Raw genomic sequence first — 24,909 nt, forward strand, 5'->3', positions numbered from 1 at the left:
CGCTTTACCAATTTACAATGTACGCAATTGAATATTTACCATATGATTGATGATGTCACATGATCTCAGTGTTTTTTTCGGGTTTCTCACATTACGCAGCTAAGCCAAGGAGTGCGCTTATCCTTTCATTCACTCTGGGCGCATTACCGATTCTAAAGTAATGCTATTAACAGGTTTTCTCTGAACTCCTGCGTGTAAGCAAAGTAATTTAAAATATGGCCACGAAATACCATAGCAGCAATTGTACAATCAAATGACATTGGTTGTATCAGATTAAGGAAACGTGAAGTGATATAACACTGCATGAAGCAAGTGACTGTATAGAGTCACGCGCACGAGAGCAAAGTCGTACACACCAAGGATAAATTGGCAATCGGGATATCCGGGTTCGAATCTCGGGTTAAAATCATGGCTAAACCAAATATTTTTTCATAGCAAACGTCATGCTTGGAGTATATAACTTTTCACCTGTGCGACTAAGTCACTTGTTTCATACACTGCTTTGAAATTCGTGGTCGCCGAATGACAACCAAATAGGGTTTATTGCTCCGACAGTGGCCTAGTGAGCACGGCTTTCGTCACAGGTTATACAGTGCACTTGTGACGTCAACACCTTGTTCGGTAAAATTCATTCAGAAGTTCGCTCTAAAAAGGTGCAATTGGTTATCACACCTGACCGGTAATAGGAATATCCGGGTTCGGATCCTGGCTAAGTCAAATATTTTTCATGACGAACTTTATCCTTGGCGTGAAAAGATAAGTTGAACTCTAACCCCAGAGAACGACTGAAATCACCGAGAACGGATAATTGGTCAAGATAGCATCTGACTACCATACTTCCTGTTTTCCCTAGTTTTTGAAGTACCTCTACGATGCCGGCCTTGACATTTACACCTACCAGAATATCATCCGCCAGATTTTTGGCCTTCCCCCGATCTACCCCCCGAGGGTACTTCGCATGAAGGCTGACCCATCCCAATCTGGAATCGTGAAGATGGTCTTGGAAGTCGTAGCCGCCCTTCCCATCGCCGAAATCAAGAAATGGTACTACGAAACCTGCCTCCCGGACCCAGCCTACCAAAATCTGCTCGTCAAGCTCAACTCGAGGGAATTCAAGGACATGGTCATCCGCATTAAGCACACCGACGAGTACCAGCAAATGACCAGCATCCTCAAGGATCAGGGGATCGACGTAGACGCCATCGAGAAGGCCATCGCCGACTTCTTCGCCAATTCAAGGAGCGTAACCAGAAACTTGGACGACCTCCTGCAGCAGTTCGCTGCCTTCATCCCATTCGACAAGTGCGTTGCCATCGTGCTGCAATACGTCGCCAATGATCCAGACGTGAAGCAGGCTTACGCTTTCCTCCTCTCTGACGAGTTCAAGTCGCTCACCGATAAGGTCATTTCCATGCCGGAATACCAGAGCGTAAGTGAAATACGATATATTACATGTGAATCAAAAACTTAGCAATGATCCACAACAATTCATTCGCTCGACAGGTTTTAACACATTAGCGTCATTACACAGGGTGGAGAACAATTACGTCACGAAATTTTAACCCAGCAGACCTAAAGCCGGTAGCAACCAAAATTATTAGTGATATTTAGGTCAAAAACTCACCATTTTTAAACTACAAAATCCTCGCACCAAGTGAACTGATTGACAGTGAGTTTGTCCTGTTTGCCAGAGGCTATTGACGACTCACGATCCAGAATGCACCACCTCTGAGCAAGCGAGCTGCCTTGGTTACATCTTGTTCTCCTGTAGGCAAAACTTTCCGAGGTAATGTGTTGTCCGCAGCGTCCCCCAACATGGCAAACTCACGGCCAATCGAAGTGCCTCCCGAAAAGTTTCTTAAAAATGGTGCGTTTTCGATCTAAACATCATCAGTAATATCGTTTTTTAATTGCATTAGCTTTCCAAGGTTAAAATTTCTTGACAAATTTTCTCCACCCTGCGAAGGAAAATGTCATTTGATGTTGTTAAATACGAGATTTCATTATCCGTTCAAAATGGCACAAACGTGTTTAAACTGGTCGAGCAAATGAATAACCAAGGGGATATTACAAATTTTTTGATTCGCATGTCATAGAATTCCACAATGTATCGACAGAATCATTAAAATCGACGATGCATTAGGCTTTTAAACACAATATTCTGCGATCACGCCGCTCAAAAATAGAAACACTGAACGACTAACAAATAATTTCGTTCGAAATAAAAGGCGAATACCCAGTATTAAAAATAAAATAGAAAAAGCGTCCCATCCTTCAGAGAAAACAATAAATAGCATCCTGAGGGACACCTAAACTGTTTTTAGTCGGATTTGAGTTTTTAGCAGCAAGCTTCAAGCAACATGCATGCTCCATGTTAAGGAAAAGACATAATGAAACGGATGCACATACACAAGTGTGGTTTGAGCATCTACCAAGTATGCATCGTTCCGTACGACATATGACAATAAAGGAAAAGCGATTCTAAAATGCTAGTCAACCCAGGGAAAGATCAATCCAGGAGTACGCTTAATAAACTTAAAAAAATATATAAAACACACAACAACCACGCTACAGAATCTTTAACAAGTTCTCTATATGCCTGCGTGAATCTCTTGTGAATCCTTCATTTAATTGATTTCATACAATATTCAGATGCAAAGTAATGCCTCTTCACCGTAGAGACTCTTTCAAATTAATGAATGAAATTCAAAGATTATAAGTATCTTGGAAAGAATAATTACAATAATTGAAAAGAAACAAATATTTCTTCTGCCAAATTAATAGTACCATCGAATTTAATTCATAATATTTCATTTAGTATAAGAATTACAGACTGAAATTTCTTCAACCTACTCCAAAGTCCAAAATTGGATACATCTTTAACCAAAAACTAAACAGGGTGGATTTTCCTAAAAACGAAAAACCTCCAAACACTCGAATATGCCACTAAAATAAGGGCATTTATAAAAAATAGGAGAGTATAATTAGAGTACTTATTAAATATAATTATTCCTGATACTCTTTAAATTATAGTTAAATGCATGAAAATTCCTCTTTGGATGTACTGATAGCCCCTAAGAGTACGTGTAAAGTACAGGTTGTCGAGAATATAACCATTTAAACAGTTTTGCCGCCGCACTCTTTTCTAAAGTATTCATATAACGTACAACTTTGATAAAAACTCCTGTTAACTTCGAATAAATCACATGTTCAATATCTCTGAAATGACTATTACCAACAACGAGCCGCGACATTATACATGGAATTAACATAAAATGTTTTCCGTCACTTTCCATCGTTTACAGTTCCTGAAGTACCTGTACGATGCTGGTCTTGATATCTATACCTACCAGAACATCCTCCGTAAGATGTTCAACCTCCCGCCCATTGAACCCCCGAGGAAGCTGCACAACCGCGCCCTCACCAGGGAATCCGGACTGGTCAAGATGATCATCGACATCATCAACGTTCTGCCACTCGACGAGATGAACACATGGTTCCAGAATGTGTGCCTGCCTGATCCAGCTTTCCAAGAACTGTTGAAGAAGATCCTCTCCCCGGAATTCCAGAAGCTGGTCAACGACGTGATCAACCTCCCAGAATACAAGGAGCTCACCGACGTCCTGAGGTCGCAAGGAATCGACGTGGAGGCCATTGAGAAGGCTATCGAGGACTATTTCAACAACCACAGGCCACCAATGAGGATCTCCCCTCGTTCCCTGGTTAGCCTGGTCGACGAGCTACTCAAATTAATCCCAACTGACAAGCTGCTGAACATCCTCATCACGTACCTGCAAACTGACCCAGACGTGCAAGCCGTTTTCACCTGGCTACAGGGAGATTCCTTCAGAAATTTGGTCGTCAACCTGGAAGGAGTCCAGGAGCTGAAGGATGTAAGTATCGATTGTTTCAATCCGGTAGCAGATCAGAGTCATGCTTCGGCTTCTTTATGTGCCCTCCTCTCATAGGTTTGAAATTCATCATACCCGCACTAAATATTAACGGAGTTTATCTCAGCAACTCTATAGGTAAGAGACCGCACTGTGATTTTAAGTTATCGATACCGGAGATATTTCGTTTTTCTATGGTTCATCTGCCACAAATATCCCCGGTAAGAATATTTGCAAGCGTTATATTTTTCTCCTTTCATAACTTTCCCTACACACAGTAACTTCCTCCCTTTAACTGAACTCAGCACAGCTTTATTTTTTCCCATTCTTGCTATGCCGTATACATTGCTATTTGCTATTCTCAAATTCCACATAGTCATATTACGAGGGAAAATTATAAGGCAGATACGCGCATTTTAAAATTCATACCGATATTTATTTCCATAGATTTATCAGTGAAAGATAAAAACTAAAATAGCAGTTACCCATCCCTTGTAGATGTTAGCCAAATAGCAAAGAATTTTGTAGTTTGAATAGCAATAACATGCATCAACCGACATTTATGGCAAACCACACTGAATATCGAATTAGCATAACGTAATTTTCGATAATATCCACAAAAAATGGATTAAATTTCAATTTAAATTTAAATGAAAGCCGAGTATTCTACCACATTTATCGTTATTACGTTTACCTCTCACCTTCTTTTTCTCAGAATCTCGAAAGTGACACGTGGAATAGAATTTGTTACTTTTGACGCAAAAAAATAAAACAAAAATTTTTGGGGCGCATTTATATTTATTTATTATTTGCTGGGCTGTTTTACAACAGCAGTCCACAGTAAAAACAGTAGCTTAGAATTCTAGACAAAACAACAGCAAAAGGTGTTATTCAAAATGTTATCAATATCGGCGTGGTTGGGAAATGAATTCATCATCAGTTTTTTAATACATCAATATTTATGAACTTATTCTCTATTTTAGGCGTTAGATAAATATGCACTAATGAGAAAGCGTGACAAAATGAATGACAAAGGTTCGTGGAATGCTAAAATCTTAAGGGCATTCAGAGGAATGTGCTTTCCTTTAATATATTCTTCCACCAATTAGCGCATTAAAGTTATAAACGAGAAATATGCATATATATTAATAATTTTATCATAAATAAGGCTAGTAAATTAATAAATTAATTCAAAAGGGAAAATAATCACACAAGCGTTTATATGCAACGGTACACAATAGAGTCGCGATGGTAAAGGAAATATGATTAGATTATTGATGACAAAGAGAAGAGATAAAATATTAAAATAAATGGCTACAAGACTGAAAGTTGTATTCATGAAGGAAATAAACAGCTATGGAAAGGGAATACAACGGAAATAACGGCGACTTTGAATACAATCATGTCAAATAATGACTGAGGAATGTACAGCCCAAATTTTCAAGGTAATATTTCACCGAGAACAGTTAGGAAGTGAGTTATGGCAGCATTTAGGCTTCCCATTTCTTATTTTGGTTCAATATATTATTCAAAGGGTGATGCCAAAGAGGGTGTTATTAGTAAAATATTCCAGCGGTATTTCAAAAATTATCCACTCGCAATCTATATAAAAAAATATAGTGAAAATCAATCGCATGAATCCTCAAGTGAATGATTCCTTTGACAGCAATTCAAATCATAGTCAAAACTAAGACCAACTACATTTGTTTAGATCGTGATGATGTTTTCAATTACATTTAAAAAAATGTTTGCTCCAAAACATATTTCATCCACAGATTACTCCAATTTGAAAGAGTATATCCAATAGATTCCATCGTAAAAAGAATCTGACGGAAAATTTTGAATGAATAACTAGGAGCATGAGCAATAATGACCGCACTTTCTCCATCATGAGGTAAAATACGATGTTTGCTTTTTGGTCTCCATTAAATATTTTGGAATTTATTTATTTATTTATTCCCATCGCCCCGAAAACAGCTCACAAGGCCTTTTACATCGGAGGGTATAACATGAAACAACAACTATCACACACAACCATTCTAGCAAATAGCGATAAGCTTGTTTAAAAATTCAATTTGACTACGATCTTAGTAATCTTAAATACTAGTCTCAACTTATTTAAAATAAAATAATTGAAAAATTGTAAATCCAACGCAATGAACCATGGATTAACGCATTTGCACTGGAAATAGGCATTTTGAACAATCTCAAGTGAGATTAGAGGGAGGGAGTCGAGCCCATTCCCAAAATGCCTCACTAAGGTAAGAGGGGATTGTCCAAAATTCGCCAAAATCGCCTCACGTAATAAACGAACAACCCCTAATCCTGTTGAAATATGAGCAAATCAATGAAACATTCTCAACTAAAATCTTCTAAGTGGAAATCCTAAACACAAGGACGTCGTAAAACAAACGAAGGGCACCAATTAAAAGGATTTTGCCTCAAAACTTTAAACTTATTTGTAGTAGAGAGTATTTTCACTTAAAAGGACTCAATACTGATATCCATCCTCACCTATCCAGCTATCATTCCTGTCAATACTTGAGTCCACGGTATTATTATTTATTTTTTCGAATTTTGTCCTATAATAACCACCCAATCTAATACTTTCAGTTCATGAACTGGCTGGTCAGCAAGAAAATCGACGCTTACAGCTACGTCAACACCGTCCTTGACATCCTTGGAATTCCTGAGTTCAAGCCTTCTAAGTTCCCGAGGTTCAGGAACTCAATGCTTAGGTCGGGTTTGACCAACATGATCAATGATATCATCGCCGTCTTGCCCGTCGACGAAATCGCCAACTGGTTCATCACAACCTGCGAGCCCGACCCAGAGTTCCAGGAACTGATCACTCGTCTCAAGAGCGACTCGTTCTTGGTCGTCGTGAACACAGTCAGGCAGGATCCAGCCTTCCCCGAGATGGTCAGTGGACTCCAGAAGTTGGACATTGACACCGATGCCGTCCACAACTTCCTCCACAACTATTTCGGCTGGTAAATCTCAAAGTACTACGAAAATTGCTAAGAAAAGGCTTTTGTTATCATGCATCTGTGATGTTCCAATATAAAAATAACTTTTAATAAATATCATCCTTAAGTAAAATGATGTGTTTTTCTTCATCAAATCATTTTTTTTTCAAACCCATCCTTTCAATGACAACCTTCATCCATAATCATCTTAAGTCAACATTCCTAAAGGCCGTTTGTAGAAGGGAAACGGATGTAGTTCGCAGGGAAACATACAAGTTGTTGCTGAGGCAATTAATACGAAAAAGTTTGGTATTGAGGACGATAACTTTGGAAATCTGACGTAAATATTACTCTCAACTTCAGGCGTTTTAATTTTTCCCTTTAAATCTTTATACGCTGAAGGACGTCTCATGTTTTTTGATACAATGAAAAGTGAGATATGGCATACATTGAGCTAACCGGTAAAAGTGAAAAGGTTTTCAATGATTCATTTCAATGATTGATTTAATGAAAGGCTTTCCTCGTAATTATCGTTAAGGCCGTTTTACACGGGGCACGTACTTGCAAAATATGACGTGCTTACTGTAGGGTGTTGCTTATTTTTTCCCGGATTTTTTATTTCAATCTCTCTCTACTTTCTTAAGCTATGGAATGGATAACAAAAATTTCAGTCCGTTTTATCAACATTTAGAGTTCTCTCACAGAGCAGAAATGCAATAAGAATACATTTTCCAGATTTGAGAAAACATTATTAATCAAAGGAGTAACGCCCAATTTTACAGCTCTTCCGGGCTGAAATTCGCGTAATTTTTACGTCCGCTCAACAGTTTTCCAGGAAAAAAATACTTTTCCGCTAGCCGCGCGTAGCTAACGTAATCGGGCTGAAATTTTTAGAAATTCGAAAGTTTAGGAATCAAAAATCCGATAAAAAATAAAAAATAAGCAACACCCTAGCGTACTGTTCTAATGCGTATGATGGCGCAGTCAAAATTGCGTCGTATAAAGCAGTGAATTTTTAGAATACATCCGAGAATGAGTGGATGTGAGATGGCAAAACAGCCCGCTCTAACTATGTTCGTGCATTAGCGCAATTCCACGCCATAAAGAGAAATTAATGCCGCTCCACCTGCTCGATTCCGTGACCAGCACAAATCGGCCTTAAAATTGTTTTGACACATCACTCCATTTCGCTCTCCAAACTTAGCTTACTCATGGAGGTGAATTTCTTCTCCTTTAAATCCCTAATAACCTATCCTACTTAACTCATTCGGTAATGTCTCTTGCCCTTCTTCCCGTCTACTTGTCCTTGTTTCCATTATGCTATCATTTCTCATGATGTGGCCAATTAAGTTGGGATTATAAAATCTATTCGAAGACTGATGAGCAAAATAAAAAATGGTCGTTTGTTAGCATATTTAGGCACAAGGGGCCAAAAGTGGTCTTAATCCTGAACTCCATAAATTCCTTCATACGGGCCAAAAAGTTTTTACTTTGTAAAACATAACCAGAAACGCTTCAATGACTATATTTTTTATTTATTTTTTCTGTGACTTTTTAATTTTTAATGAAGTTTTAATATATATCACGTATGATAAATATTAAACGGACAACATATGCTATAGACGAGTTTTACATTAAATGAATATGTATCACGTATGACACATAGTCATTGAAAACTTCTCATTGGCGTACGTACCTTTACTAATTCCATACATAGATATCACTCGGGTTAATCCTCTTACTCTTTTCCCATGCGGGAAGCTGACTTCCTTTAACATGATTAGAAGATGATCACCTTTAGAACTTACCGACTCCTTCGAGAACCACATATTATAACGACAGGCGCGTCATATCTGACACACCATGCGTTATAGGATGAATTGTGGCCCTCAGAAATAGTGTAGAGTGTCATATATGATAAAAAATGCCGGTAAGGGTCATAATTTATATGAGGAGGTACGATATTTAATGAGGAGGTAGGAAGTAATTTACTGCATCTAAAATATATGATTTGAAGCTTATATAGTAGACTTCCCCATAATCCCAGTAAAATAACAATATAACCTGAGGTTTCAGGCGAGATGGAGTGGAAACGGTACATAACAAAGAAGCAGGAGCAATTTCCATAATTTTATATTTATTGTACAACCGGTATCGCTTAAATCATCATCAGGTACATATAACTAGGTGTATAAAGGCTTAAACAAGAAGTCAGGGTGGGGGTGGTAAGACGGGAAGGGAGGAGGAAGGGGAAGAAAGGAAAAGAAGGGTGTGCAGTAGGCCGGCCCTTATTTTTCAGAATTGAGAAAAGTTATGCTTTCCTAGTTTCAAAATGATCCAAATGAGGTTCATATACACGTGTTAAAATTTGGTTACTTTAAAATTACGGCAACCCGTGCCCCAAGGGCCCTAAGTACTGAGGACCCTCAATTGAGTATTTTGGATCCGAAAAAGTGCCATTTCTATGTAAAACGTAAAAGTAAAGAACTTTTGGACCGATTTTCTGTTTGTTTTGACTTATCTCTAAGCGTTTACGAGATATCGTCCGTCGTAATGCAATCCGCTCCCCAGGGCGCTACCCCGCACCGCGGCGCCGCTGAGGTACGTCCCGCACCACTTACTAGAGATTTCCCCTCCACCCCCTCCCCTCCCTATGCAAAGACTTTGCTCCTGATGGCAATATTTGTATGCTAGTGGTACAAAATTGAAAAGGGTGTTCCCCTTGTGTCATGATTAATGTTTTTAAAGCCTACAATGTCAATCTTAACCCTTTAACGCGGTCCTATGTACTGTGCGCCGACTCCTTAAACCTTAGTTTGTTGCCACCATACGACCGCGCACCATTACCGATGATTTGTTCAAACTGCTCTTTATGTACAAAATGTTATAAATATTTCATACAATTTTGTTTGTGAATTATAAAGGAATGATGGAAATAAGCAAGGCTTACAGGGCCATAACAGTTGATTGAAATAGTCAAGGAAGAAGAAACGAGGCAGTCAGTTCACATTTGTAGATCAATGTGGAGAGATAGTTTGTTCTTATTCATAGTGCGCAAAGGATAGGAAATGCTTAGTTTTTTAGGATTTAAGGAGAAAAGTGATGAAAAAAAATTTGTTTATCATGAATACACGTGACGTTCATTTTATGAATAGGCCAACAAGAAAAAGTATGAAATCAAGACTAAATTCAGGCATTGAACTGGTTGGAAAAGAAAGTGAAGAAATAATTAGCTCAAAGAAACTTACAGTGAGAGAAGGAGTGTGTGTTTTATCTATAACCTAATGGATTTGAAATGTATCAGACTTAGTGCGAGAAAAACAGTAAGAAATGCGTTTCATCCATGGAACAAAACGAGAATTCCTGTTTTTACGGAAAATAAGGCCATTGAAAAGTTATAAAAATTACACAATGAATGGATGAACGTGCGACGACATAAAGAGAGAGTGGAATCTACCGTGGAGATATGGAGAAGAGAAAGAAATAGAATAAAGGAATCTTTCGTAACAAAACTTGATGATTTGTTTGACATTGCAAAGGAAGGAAACAATTGACACCGCCCGGGCGGTGCCATTGGATTTTGACGCACGCAGTTAATCTCTCGGATAAATGTGCGTGGGATGAAGAAATAAAATTCTTATGCAATCAAATAGGAGCACGAAATGCAGTCATTGGTAGAGTAAATTTCAATATGCTCAATAAGAAAGAAAAAGCTGTGGTTCTCCGCCCTTGTGCTGCATCTGCTCCAAACAGTGACTTTCAGATCCTAAAATTACCAAAGTGTTAACCTGGACATAGCGAAAGTAGTACAAAAGAAGTTTTCAAACCACTTGTGATACCTGAATGAGGAGTTGGTAGGCCTGTCATTCTTTGAAGGATCCTTTTCTGGGTGTGAAAAGGAAAACGTGATACAAATAATGAGGACACGTGAGAGAAAATGTGATCTGCCAAAGATGGCATTCTATAAACGTAAAGACCTGACCACGATATCTATATCAAATTTTGTCACTACTAATTTGAGAAAGCTATTTAATGCTTTGGAAATATGAACTGCATTCTTTGATGTGCCCACGCAAGAATGGTATGAACATCCTGATTACAAGAGCGATTTGCAAATTATTCGGGGTCTTCAAGCGGTGGATGATTGTGCAGAGAGAGGGATGAATCTAATTCAAAATCTTAAGTCAACCACGTAGAAAGAAGAGAGCTTTCAAAATTAATTACTTACAATAAGTGTGAATTTTCATCGTAGCACAACCCCTAATGTCCGCAAATACACTTTAAATGCCAAATATGGGGTGTCAGTGAAAGATTAGAAATACGAAAATGTATTTTGTTTTGGTTAATATGTACTGAAATTCATGGACAAGTGAAATTACGAGTAAATTGATCACTTTGATTGGAAGTATTGTCATGGCAATTAAATTCTTTCTAACGTAAGTACATTTATTCAAAGCCTACATCTTGCCATCAGGAGCAAAGTCTTTGCATAGGGAGGGGAGGGGGTGGAGGGGAAGTCTCTAGTAAGTGGTGCGGGCCGTACCTCAGCGGCGCCGCGATGCGGGGTAGCGCCCTGGGGAGTGGATTGCATTACGACGGACGATATCTCGTAAACGCTTAGAGATAGGTCAAAACAAACAGCAAATCGGTCAGGAAGGACTTTACTTTTACGTTTTACATAGAAATGGCACTTTTTCGGATCCAAAAATCTCAATTGAGGGTCCTCAGTACTTAGGGCCCTTGGGGCACGGGTTGCCGTAATTTTAAAGTAACCAAATTTTAACACGTGCATATGAACCTCATTTGGATCATTTTGAAACTAGGAAAGCATAACTTTTCTTAATTCTGAAAAATAAGGGCCGGCCTAGTGTGCAGTGATAGTTGATTGGGGATTGGTAAAACCGGAGTCGGTGAGGAGGTATGACGAATATACAAATACGTGAATATTCAAAAAAATTAAATGGCCTCAAAGTGTAATATTCTCTCTCGTAAAAGGTTTGCCGGAAGACCCCTGGCTCACCCTCCCTGTTATATTTACCTACCTGATGATGCTATAAGCGAAACCGGTCGCACAATAAATATAAAACTGTGGAAATTGCCCCTGCTTCTTTGTTAAAATTACAATAATAACAATAACGACCAACGTTCGCAAACTGATCGGGCTCCATGAGAAGGTATATAAGGTATGATAAGGTTTCAGCAGCACAGCAGTATATATTTCTTCGAAGTACAGCCAATTTATTACATACCTTGTTCTTTACTTCTCTATTATTCTACGGTTTGAGGTGCGTCAATTACATAAGTTCTCAATGTCTCCTACAATATCAAGTCGAAAAATGTTAAACAATGTAATAAAAAAACGATGAATATATTACGCCTGATTGAATTATTTATTCAATTAAAAATATATCAATAATATATTTCTTGAAGCTATATCAATTATTTCATACCATGTATGTAAATCGCACATCATGTTTCATGCACGTAATTATCAGTATGCTTAAATAGGTGGATAAAGAAAAAATCTCCTTTTTCGCGACTATTTCGGCTATTAAATAATAATTCTTATGACATACTCAACACTGCTATTGCTATGATTTTATAGCATTTTAATGACAAACCCTTATACAAAAAATGCTTAGTATTTAGTTTATCCCTAAAAAATCTGAAATTTGCCTAACTTATCAAATACACATTCTACTAGTTTCACTTCTCAAAGGTAATGACGTAACCGTAAAATTTCACGTACGTATTGGGAGTCCCAACTTAATGGCCCAAAATATGTAATTATCTGGAAACCTTAGTTGACTAACGTTTTTAAAGAACATCTATGCCCTTTCTAGAGGTGACGCTGACGCTTGTGACAGCTGTTGCATAATGCGTAATGGGAAAGTGGATACCATACTAAATAGTTTACCTTTCTATTTCAGATGAAGCTTTTATTGGTTTTCTTCCTGTTCCTACGAACCTACGATGTACTTGGAGTAAGTGAATATAAGGAGGTATTGATTAATATGTCTTCATGTGTTGGCAAAGAAATAGCCTTTTCATAGTTAAGAGTATGTCAACGTCAAGTTCTGTTTCATTTCAATTCACTTTATGCATCAAACCTTTTTCATTTATCAGAATTTTAAAATTTAATCAAATCAAATTCCACACTTTAGTAATTTTTACGAACATTCGGTATAAATATTTTTTCTGCGGCTGATGGTTGCTTACAGCTTATACGCGGATATTTACCTATTTTTATAGTTTCCCATAGCCATTCGAGTACCTATATTTAAAGAATAAACTTTTCTAACATTCTCAGTTAATAAAATATTTATCTCCATACAACTAGGTTGGAGCATCTTTTACGACGATATTTAGTCAATAGGCCCTCTCCTGATTCATGAACAGCCTTATATACATCATTGATAAGGTTCAATTCATTACTTATCAGAGTACGTGTAAGTTACGATTACAAGCTAGTAGGTATGAGGATAGCATGTTGGCGTTTCCACTCACCAGGTGTCATATTCCTACGTAGAAAAACAAATGAACAACCATGATAAAAAAAGGATTGGTAATTCCCACACTTCAATTCAAATCCAATTCCAAATCAAAACTCAACAGCCGACCATGGTCTCAACATATTTATGACATTTTTAAACACCTGCAAAATATTTCCTTGATACACTTGATAAATGTCACATGGTGCTTACCTGATAAGGATATGACACTCCTCCCCACGAAAGATTCATTTTTTGAGTAATCGTCGGGAAACTTTATGAATGTTGATTTCCATTCCTACAAATTTATAAATCATGTGTGAAATACGTTAGCAAAATCCATTTTTTTCATAAAATCGTAAAATTTTTGGAAAACATAACGATCAAAAAGATAAAATCCTCTACCATGCTCTTTTAACTCAAAGCGTTTATGGATTACTTTTGCCACCCAGCATCGAGAAAAGTTGGATAGTTATTTCGTTCAATAGAATGCTGATTAAATACAATTCTTAGATAATATATTACAGATATAATCAGATGTAAATCCTCATGTTCATTTTATCTTCGGAGCGAACGTTGTAGACATTTTCTAAAATCTCTAAGTTTGTTACGCTTCAATATTTAAGGGAACTTCCTTTCTAATGCGAAATCGTAAATAATAATTAAATGGGTATCCAAGGACAGAGTAAAGATGTGATAATTACATAACCATCGAAATGGTTAACAGGTAAATACTGGCACAGGACATTATAAAAATGTCTACTCCCAGATATTTGAAAAACATGAAATATTACCTGACTTCTTTTAAATTTCCAACACATGCTAATGGCAGGAACAGACCCAATTTCGAACCTCTTTCTTCAGAAAGTATATGAACCTTATTCTGACGAAGTTATGTCAAGGTAGAAAATCTGATGATTTTTTTACCTCAACCAATCAGTTACGTAGCAAATAAAATATAATTTTTTTTAATAGATGTCAAAGTCGAACAATGCCGAGGATTCTGGGTCAACACAGGAATACGACACGTTCAATGACATGCATATTTTTTATTAAATTGAATATGTGAAGCTCTAATTCTATTAATAAATAAAAACTGAGGAGAGCATAACAACGATAACATTTGCAACATTCAGCGATTTCTACGTTCGCCTGAATTGGTTGAGAAATTAATTAAATTATCGAAAAAACGATGGTCAACTGAACGATGACGGCTGAGGAATTGCCAAGTGCATATCAAATGCAAACATAATTTTTGTGATAACATTAGCATTTTTGAGTAGAAACTAATTTATACTGAAAAGGAACGCTAGGCAACGTTGGCTTATTCTAGTTCGTACACTGGTCGCTCGTAATTTTTTTAACAGCAAATTATTTTTCGAATAAGTGTTTACTAAATATATACATTTTTCGCATACAAGACCCCTCTCAAAATCTGATTTACCCCTTATCTTGTGCTTTGTCGACATTTCATTATTTTAGGATTATTGTTTACAGATGGAGAGAATTAAATAATAAATTAATAATTCTAAGAAGAAGCAATTCACACCAAGAAAAAATGATTTGAACATGATTGTAACATTTTTATCAGCCTTTCTTCTTAATGCCACAATAAGATAACTTACATATACAAGGCAAATATTTTCTATAATAATAACTAAGGACTGGATAAAGACATTTTTCGCGTAAAAGACCGCAAGCAAAATCTGTTGTGATCCTATGTTTATTCAATCTACAGCCCCGTTATTCATGACAACTTCAGTTTTGTTAACAAAGAAATTTAATATGCATACTATATGAGAGACTAAGATTATTATGGACAGATGGAGAGAATTTGATAATTTCTAAGAAGAAGCAAATCTCAATAAAAAAAATGATTATTACCTGATTGTAATATATTTATCAATCTGTCTCATCAATGTCACGATAAGATGCACCACGTGTTTCACCATTCGGTGGCAACATTAAAAACAATACTCATTTCCACCACCTGATGAAATATTAAATTTTCCATTTCGTAGATATCGCACTCACGAGGAAAGATAGTGTCACTTTTTTGTGCTCGACGCTACTTACCGCCGAAAGGATTTACGGGTATAAAAGTGGGCGATAGGCGACTCTAGGTCGACTTGAGGCCCCAAAGCTGAACAAGGTAAGTCGAAATCCCATCCCAATTCATTAAAATGCTATTTTCAACGTCAAATCTTAAACGTTTAAACAATACAACTACTTCTAAAATATTACCACACGAATTACTTGCTTGCTGTCGTCGAATGATCTTAGACATCATCAGTGGTCAACAAATTCTAAGATTGGTTTGACGCAGATCTCCACTCAATTATCCTATCAGCTAATCTTTTCACACCAATGTATTTATTCTCTTTCACATCTTTCTTTACCTGTTCCATTGATTTCATTCGAGACCTTCCGTTCTTGAAACCTACATATTCCTCCACGATTGTCTTCATCAGGCTATCATGTCTCAAGAATTGGCCAATATGGTGTTTTATCTTGTCAGTCTTCTTGTCACGGTTTCACAAGGCTTTTCTTCTCTCCTACTGTTCTATGGACTTCCTCATTACCTACTCGGTCGTTCCATTTGATCTCAACCATTCTTCCGCAGTACCGAATTTCTAAAGCCTGCCTACCCTCAATTTCTCTGCTGCTCCTTTTGTCCATTCCTCACTTCCCTAGACAAACATACAGCAATTAAAGTTCTGACTATTGATCTCAAATTCGTAAATTAAAACCATATAGCCCCGTAAAATTAGCCCAAAAAAGGGGGGACCCTTGCATAAATTGCCAACAAGCTGAAAATTTCCAGGAACATTAGGAATACCACTCTATAGCCATTCGAAATTACCCGTAACTGCATTCTCAGCAATATGCATAACTATATTAATGCGCTCTCTGAACATTATTGGACACGTAACACGCGTATTGCTCGAATGGCTCTATCTCAGAAATGATAAATCTTAGAGAAAAACCTATACCGACAATTTTGTAGAAAATTAACTGCTCTACAATTTTGAACTGAGATTTTTTTTGGAAAACCAACCGTTTGGCCGACAAATCCAAAAACCCCATTTTTGTGACCTTTGACCTCGAAAAAAATGTTTGCACACACGGGATCGATGGGGACTTTTCAGGATTTCATTAGAGTGGTATCCCTAACGCTCCTGGAAATTTTCAGCTTGTTGGCAATTTATACTAGGGTCAACGTCTATTTTTACCGGGCAGATATACCACTCTTCCACAATTTCTATCAACCACATTACGCGTTTCCACACACAGAGTCATCATCAGTTGAAAGACATCTTTCTGTGGTTTTAAAAACACATTTCGTTACAAATTAAATAATTGAGGTCACATCAATTGATTTATATCCACCCATTCTCAAATATTATCACGTACTATGAAATTGGAGTTTAAAAAATTGTAAGCTGTAAAAATAACTTAAAAGTAGTCCTAAGCTTGATTTACGATGATTGATATTCAACTTCACTCTTCTTGATCATCCTCATATGACTCAAATTATCATAAAATTTGATATCTCTGGCCAGCCTTCATTCTCTTTGTTCAGTACAATCCAAGTTTTTTTATCTCCCGAATCATTGTTCCTACTCTCAATATGTTAGGTAATTGATACAAATTTGACATAAGTTCCGTTACTCATGAAATCGATATGAAAATGCCCTTTAAAAAATCACTCATTAATCTTCGATTGATCCAGACCTGCAGCTACTTCGATAAGTTTAATTTTCATTGGCTATCTGTACTATTTAATTTTTTACTAGGTATTTCTCCATGAGAAGAACTTTATGAACATTTTTGATATTCAGTATTCATTAATATTAAGTAAAAAGATATGTGGAAAACATATATATATATATATATATATATATATATATATATATATATATATGCTAATAACTTTTTCTAACTTCAGATGAAGTTTCTTCTTCTCGTCGTGGCCGTTATCGGCTTGTCAAGTGCTTCAACCATATTCCACAGTAAGTATACTATTTTGTTACAAGCAATAAGACAAGAAATTTTCAAAATTAATCCAATTGCTCCAAATAGATCTCAAGCCATCGCAAATACGTCACATTATATTTCCAAAACGTTCAATTAAACTTCCAATTTTTTGCACCATTGTAGTTTTCCAAAAAATAGCCGCACTTCATCGATTATTTTCCATTTAATTTTTATTATATAGTGTCCACCATGCGATTAGAGAACCAAAATACATTGAAAATATATCATTTTCAACAAAAAATTTGAATTAAGTTATTTTATACATGAATATTATAATTTATGCAATCACAACCACTTTTGCTCTATATCGAAGAGTTTATACGACCTATCTAAACATGTAATCAATCCTTTCGTAAATAATGATTATGACATAATTCTGGTGGTTTCAACAAGTTTTATAGACCATACAACGTGAAATCGATTATATTTTGAGTAAATATCAAATCACATTCTGAGTAATCATTTAAACCTAACCGTAATTAAAAATGCAAACAACGTTCACTTTCTTCAAGAAAAATATTAGTCCAATAAATTTTTCATTTTTAATTATTACAGTAGGTTTTAAACACTAATGTTGATTATGGCTCAGTTTTTTCCTGAATTTGGGCGAAAGAAGTAACCTTGCCTGTCATAAAAACTTTATTAAACGGTTAATTAATTGGGCTAATCAAGTTTGTAACACAAATGTCTACCTACAGAAGAGCGCAGACATGAGATACAGCCTCTTCCAGCATCGGTCAAGAACTTGGATGACCTCCTTCAACAGCTCATCAGTTTCATCCCTTTTGACAAGTGCAAGGAGATTGTCGAATATTACGTTGCCAACGATGACGACGTGAAGCAGGCTTACACATTCCTCCTTTCGGAAGAATTCAAGATGCTCACCGACAAGGTGATCGTCATGCCAGAATACCAGGATGTGAGTAATGATGAAAGTAATGTTCCTCATCACTTCACCCTATCAAAAAAAACCTTACGAATTTACGCCATACCTTTTATAAAAAATAGTAGTCTAAATACTGGTGTACAAGGGTTATAAGTAAAATAAGGATACTATGATTCATAAGAAATGTTAGCTTTGTGCCCTTCGAAAAGGAAGAGTTGTCACCGACAAGGTGATCGCCATGCCAGAATATCAGATAATTAGTTATAATGAAAGTAATTTAACTCACGGCTTTAGCCTATATAAAAGCCTTACGAATTTATGCAAAACCTATTCTTTAATTGTAGTCTAAATACTGGAGTACAAGGGATTATGAGTAAAATAGGGATACCATGATTCATAAGTAATGTTAGCTTTGTGCCCTTCGAAAAGGAAGAGTTGTATGTTACATTGCAGTTTGCGGTCTTTCGTACTAAACAGCACACATCTCTCCCGCTCCAACACTCCTTTAAATAATACGCTTGCAACAAAAAATGCTAAAGGTATATAGAATGGACTCTCGTCAAATTTCGCTTAAATAATTAACACAAAATAGTTTACCTAAGTGATTTCTACAACGTAAAAATTTAAATGTTTTGCATACACATAAATACAAGGGTTAGCTCCATTTACCCTGGAAATTTCAAAATGATAGCTTGTGTACTATATGAGTAATAAGGCGTCATATCGGACATAAATCTACCAGTACATTTGGATAAATGCTTCTCCCTTAGATATATTTTCCAATACGTAATCACCAAGATGATTAACAGGAAACGAAATATTAATTTCCAGCAATTAAAAAAATCCATTCCGGAGTTCGTTAAAATCATTGATTTCATCCTAATATTTCTGATAATTTACCTGCAAATTTCTATTATATTTATATCACATTTAACATGAAGTAAAAACATTCCACCTCAATTAAATCATTCCAATGATCTCGAAAGATATACTGCCGATATCACTTGGAGCGATGCAAAAAGTCAAGTCCCCTAATGTGTTTGCAAGTGACATCGGTGTATTCAGAAACAGGTCTACGCTTTACCAATGTTCGCAATTGAATATTTACCACATGATTGATGATGTCACATGATCTCAGTGTTTTTTTTCGGATTTCTCACGTTACGCAGCTAAGCCAAGGAGGGCGCTCATCCTTTCATTCACTCTGGGCGCATAACCGATTCGAAAGTAATGCTATTAACAGGATTTCTCTGTACTCCTGCGTGTAAGCAAAGGAATTTAAAATATGGCCACGAAATACCATAGCAGTAATTGTACAGCCAAATGACATTGGTCGAATCAGATTAAGGGAACGTGAAATAATAAAGCACTGCATCAATCAAGTGACCTCTTACACAGCCACGCCCAGGAGAGCAAACCTGTATGCACCAAGGATAAATTGGAAGTCGGGATAACTGAGTTCAAATCTCGGGTTTAAATCATGGCCAAGCCAAACATTTTTTCATAGCAAACGTCATGCTTGGTGTATATAACTCTTCACCAGTGCGAGTGACTGCATTCTAAGTCACTTGTTTCATACAGTGCTATGAAATTCGTGGTCGCCGAATGACAACCAAATAGGATTTATTGCTCCGACAGTGGCTTAGTAAATACGGCTACCGTCACATGTGACACAGTGGACTTATGACGACTACACCTTGTTCGATATAACCCACTCTGAAGTATAAGTCTCCGACTTGGTTCCCGCCCCTCAAGAGGGCACCCCATGCGGGCCCGCCCGGGTTTCCCGGATCCACTGTCCGTTTACAATGGCAAAAACGTGTTTTAACTGGTCGAGAAAATGAATTACCATAGAATTATTACAAATTCTTTGATTCGCATGTAATGGAATTCCACAATGTATAGTCAGAATCATTAACATGGACAATGTATTAGGCTAAATAACACAATATTCTGATCTCACGCCGCTCAAAAATAGAAACACTGAACGACTAACAAGGAATTTCGTTCGAAATGAGACGAGAGGACCCAGTATTAAAATTAAAACAGAAACATTGTCCCATCCTTCAGAGAAAACAATAAATAGCACCCTGAGAGACACCTAAACAGTTTTTAGTCGGAATAGAGTTTTTAGCAGGAAGCTTCAAGCAGCATGCATTCTAGTGTTAATAAACAGACATTATGAAACGGATGCACATATATAAGGGTGATGTGAGCATCTGCCAATTATGCATCGCTACGTAAGATACATGACAATAGAGTAAAAGCGATTCTAAAATGCTAGTCAACCCAGGGAAAGATCAATCCAGGAGTACGCTTAATAAACGTAAAAATTATATAAAACACACAACAACCACGCTATACAATCTTTAACAAGTTCTCTATATGCCTGCGTGAATATCTTGTGAATCCTTCATTTAATTGATTTCATACAATATTCAGATGCAACGTAATGCCTCTTCAGCAGACTCTTTCAAATTAATTAATGACATTCAAAGATTTTAAATGTCTTGGAAAGAAGAATTACAATAATTCAAAGGAAACAAATATTTCTACTGTCAAATTAAGAGTACCATGGAATTGAATTCACAATATTTCATTTAAAATAAGGCTTACAGACTTAAATTTCTTCAACGTACTCCAAAGTCCAAAATTTGTTACATCTTTTACCAAAAACTAAACGGGTGGAATTTCCTAAAAACGAAAACCTCTCGAAATATTATATGAGCATACAAACAATATAATTTGCAATATCAAATGTTTTCCATCACGTTCCATCTTCTGCAGTTCCTGAAGTACATGTGCGATGCTGGTCTTGATATCTATACCTACCAGAACATCATCCGTAAGTTGTTCAACCTCCCGCCCATTGAACCCCCGAGGAAGCTGCACAACCGAGCCATCACCAGGGAATCCGGAATTGTCAAGATGATCATCGACATTCTCAACGTTCTGCCACTCGACGAAATTAACACATGGTTCCAGAATGTGTGCCTGCCTGATCCAGCTTTCCAAAATCTATTGAAGAAAATGGCCTCGCCCGAGTTCCAGAAGCTGATCAACGATGTGTACAACCTCCCAGAATACAAGGAGCTCACCGACGTCCTGAAGTCGCAAGGAATCGACGTGGAGGCCATTGAGAAGGCTATCGAGGACTGGACGCACACCCCCCCTGACCCCCAAATGAGGATCTCCCCTCGTTCCCTGGTTAGCCTGGTCGACGATCTACTCAAATTCATCCCAACTGACAAGCTGCTGAACATCCTCATCACGTACCTGCAAACTGACCCAGATGTGCAAGCCGTTTTCACCTGGCTACAAGGAGATTCCTTCAGAAATTTGGTCGTCAACCTGGAAGGAGTCCAGGAGCTGAAGGATGTAAGTATCGATTGTATCAATCTGGTACAAGATCAGTGTCCACCCGCACTAAATAATAACTGAGTTGATCTCAGCGACTCTATAGCTGAGTGACTGTTGCGTGATTTTAAGTTATCGATGTCGGAAAAACTTCTTCTTTCTATGGTTCATCTGCCCCGTAAGGATATTTTCAAACTTTATACTTTTCTCCTTTCATAACGTTCCATACACATTGTAACTTCCTACCTTGAACTGAACTCAGCACATCTTTATTTTTCCCCATTGTTTCAAGTATGTCTTCATGCTGTACTCAAATTTCACGCAGTCATCTTACGAGGGAAAATCATAAGGCAGAGACGCATTTTTAAAAATTATATCGATATTTATTTTGAGAGAATTATAAATGAACGATAAAAATAGAAACAACAGTTACCCATTCCTTACAGATGTTATCCAAATAGTAACGATTATTAATAAAGGTTATAATGAATAAGGCTGATAAATTAATAAATACTGTTAACCTTAATCTTTCGAAAGGGAATATAATTACACAAACGTTAATACATATCGGTACACAATACAGGCGCGTGGATGAACAGGGAATAAGATTGGAATATTGATGACAAAAATAAGAGATCAATTGTTAAAATAAATGGCTAGAAGACTGGGAAGTTTTTTTTATGAAGAAACTAATTGACAAAGAAAAGTAATATAACGGAAATAACGGCGCTTCGAATTCAAATCATGTAAAATAATGGCTGAGGAATATTAAACCCAAATTATTGAGGTAATACTTCACCGTGCACAGTTAGATAATAAGTTATGGCAAGATACTACTTATTCTTTGCTTTTTGGTCTCCATTAAATATTTTTGAGGTTTATAAAAAAGCGATAGCTTGTTTGAAATACATATTGAGTTGTTTAATTAATTATTTGAAAACTTACTCTACACATTTCTTTGCTGGAGGACATACATTGGAATTGCAAATTAAATAGAGTGCTGGAAGATATAATGGATAAAGGGGATCAACTAATTATGTGAAGCCTTTAGGGAGGGAGAGAGTCCAGTCGATTCACATTCAATCTAACGTGAGGAAAAGGGGGGTCCCGGCCAGTATCAAGTAATTTTTTTCCTACAAGATACAGTGTAAGCTGTGATTACGGACAATGATCTTAGTTATCTTAAAGACTGAAAATATTGACAAAGCTAATACTTTAAATTCCCAAACCGAAAGTGTATACACTACTGACGATACTCAGTTCAATTTAGACATCCCATATACTCAGGAATCGATGGAAGAAATATCTACACAGCGTGGTGGGATAACTAAACAACTACAATCGATTAAGAATAGTAAATCTCCGGGTCCGGAGGGAATACCCGCGCGTGTCCTCAGGGTGTTAGCTCCACAGATCGCACCTTATTTAGAGGTCATATTCAAGAAGTCAATCTCCGAAGGGAAGTTACCGCCCGACTGGAAAATTGCAAGCGTTACACCCATATTCAAAAAGGGAAACAGACATGACCCAGGAAACTACCGTCCGATTTCATTAACATCGATTATAGGTAAGATACTTGAGCATATCATCATTAGCAATATCGTGACTTTCTTGGACAGACGTAACTTCCTCCATGAATGGCAGCACGGATTCCGAAAAGGTAGATCATGCGAAACACAGCTCGCGCTCTTTCTTCACGACGTTATAAAACCTGGTGAATCGAAAAGACAAGTTGACGCACTATTTCTAGATTTTAAGAAAGCTTTCGACACTGTACCTCACAACAAACTTTTATACAAATTACAGTCATGCGGATTAAACGAGACAGTTTTAAACTGGATACGCGACTTTCTCAGAGATCGTAAACAAAAAGTTGTTCTTGACGGAATTAGCTCCGATGTTGTAAACGTTACATCAGGTGTTCCACAAGGAAGCGTAATCGGCCCCCTGTTGTTCATTATATACATTAATGATCTCTGCTCCCGCATTAGCAGTAAAATACGTTTATTTACTGACGACGCTGTCATCTATCGCGAAATTAGTGATCACTCTGACTATGAAATTCTATCATCTGACTTAAACAACGATCATTTGTGGAGCCAAGAGTGGGGACTCAAACTTAATCTGAGCAAATGCATGGCGGTACATTTCTTGCGGAATTCGTCCAACTCTAACCATGTTTATGCAGTGGATGGCATTGATGTAAAGGCAACAGACGAAGTGAAGTACCTGGGAGTTACGATAACCTCGAACCTCACGTGGGGAACACATATAAAGAATATTTGCGGCACAGCCCTGAAGAAATTAGGATTCGTCAAGCGTATTGTGGGAAGAATTTCGGATGAGAAAGTAAAGGAAAGGTGCTATTTCGCTCTCGTCCGACCGCACCTTGAATATTTAGCGAGCATATGGGATCCGGTGCAGAAAGACTTAATCCGCGAACTGAATAAAATTCAAAGGAAGGCTGCGCGTTTCGTCAAAAACTGCTACGGGCGTACAGACAGTGTTACCCAGATGTTAAGCGAATTAGGCTGGGAGCCGTTGGTGACTCGGAGGCTGCGTGCTAGGCTTAGATTGCTTGAACAATTGAGAATGGATATCTTTAGGAGCGACACATAGAACATAATATTAGAGCCACACTATATTTCCAGGTCCGATAGAAGTGATAAATTAAGAGAGATGTTTTGCCGAACGGATAGATATGCGAATTCGTTTTTCCCCCAAACCATAAAGGACTTTAATAAACGCTAGTCCCAACTTCGTTTGAGCACTTTTTTTTTTTTTTTTTTTTAAAGCTGTCAACGGCTGGTGTCCTGACCCCCCCTGCCACACGCCTTTTAGGCGGCTTGCGGGGTATTATGTAGATGTAGATGTAGATGAAATACCAGTCTCAACTTATTTGAATTTAAAAAAAAATGTAAATCCTACGCAATGAAGCATACATTAACGCATTTACACTGGAAATAGGCATTTTGAACGATATCAAGTGAGATTAGAGGGAGGGAGTAAAAAAGATCATTCTCATAATACCTCACTAAGGTAAGAGGGGATTGTCCAAAAATCGCCAAAATCACCTCACTTAATTAATGAACACACCATATACCAGTTGAAATATGAGCAAAACAATGAAACATTCTCAACTAAAATCTTCTAAGTGGAAATCCTAAATAAAAGGACGTCGTAAAACAAACGAAGGGCACCAATGAAAAGGATTTTGCCTCAAATCTTTAAACTTATTGAAGAGTATTTTCACTTAAAAGGACTCAATACAGATATCC

The 24,909-nt window shown here is 37.1% G+C and overlaps 1 protein-coding gene across 2 annotated transcripts in view; it reads left to right on the top strand.

Moving 5' to 3' along the window:
- Window positions 1–24,909, top strand: part of LOC124168887 — a 28,520-nt gene that overhangs the window by 3,014 nt on the left and 597 nt on the right. The window contains exons 4-6 of one of the 2 annotated variants that reach the window (XM_046547263.1): window positions 854–1,429; window positions 3,306–3,722; window positions 21,482–21,652. In XM_046547263.1, coding sequence (XP_046403219.1) covers window positions 854–1,429; window positions 3,306–3,722; window positions 21,482–21,652 — 1,164 coding nt within the window. Of the gene's footprint in view, window positions 1–853; window positions 1,430–3,305; window positions 3,894–6,503; window positions 6,993–21,481; window positions 21,653–24,909 lie in introns of those variants that run through there. The other variant, XM_046547262.1, reaches the window with a different exon arrangement.

Source organism: Ischnura elegans, chromosome 12 (genome assembly GCF_921293095.1).
Source record: "Ischnura elegans chromosome 12, ioIscEleg1.1, whole genome shotgun sequence".
In the NCBI taxonomy this organism is placed as follows: Eukaryota; Metazoa; Arthropoda; class Insecta; order Odonata; family Coenagrionidae; genus Ischnura; species Ischnura elegans.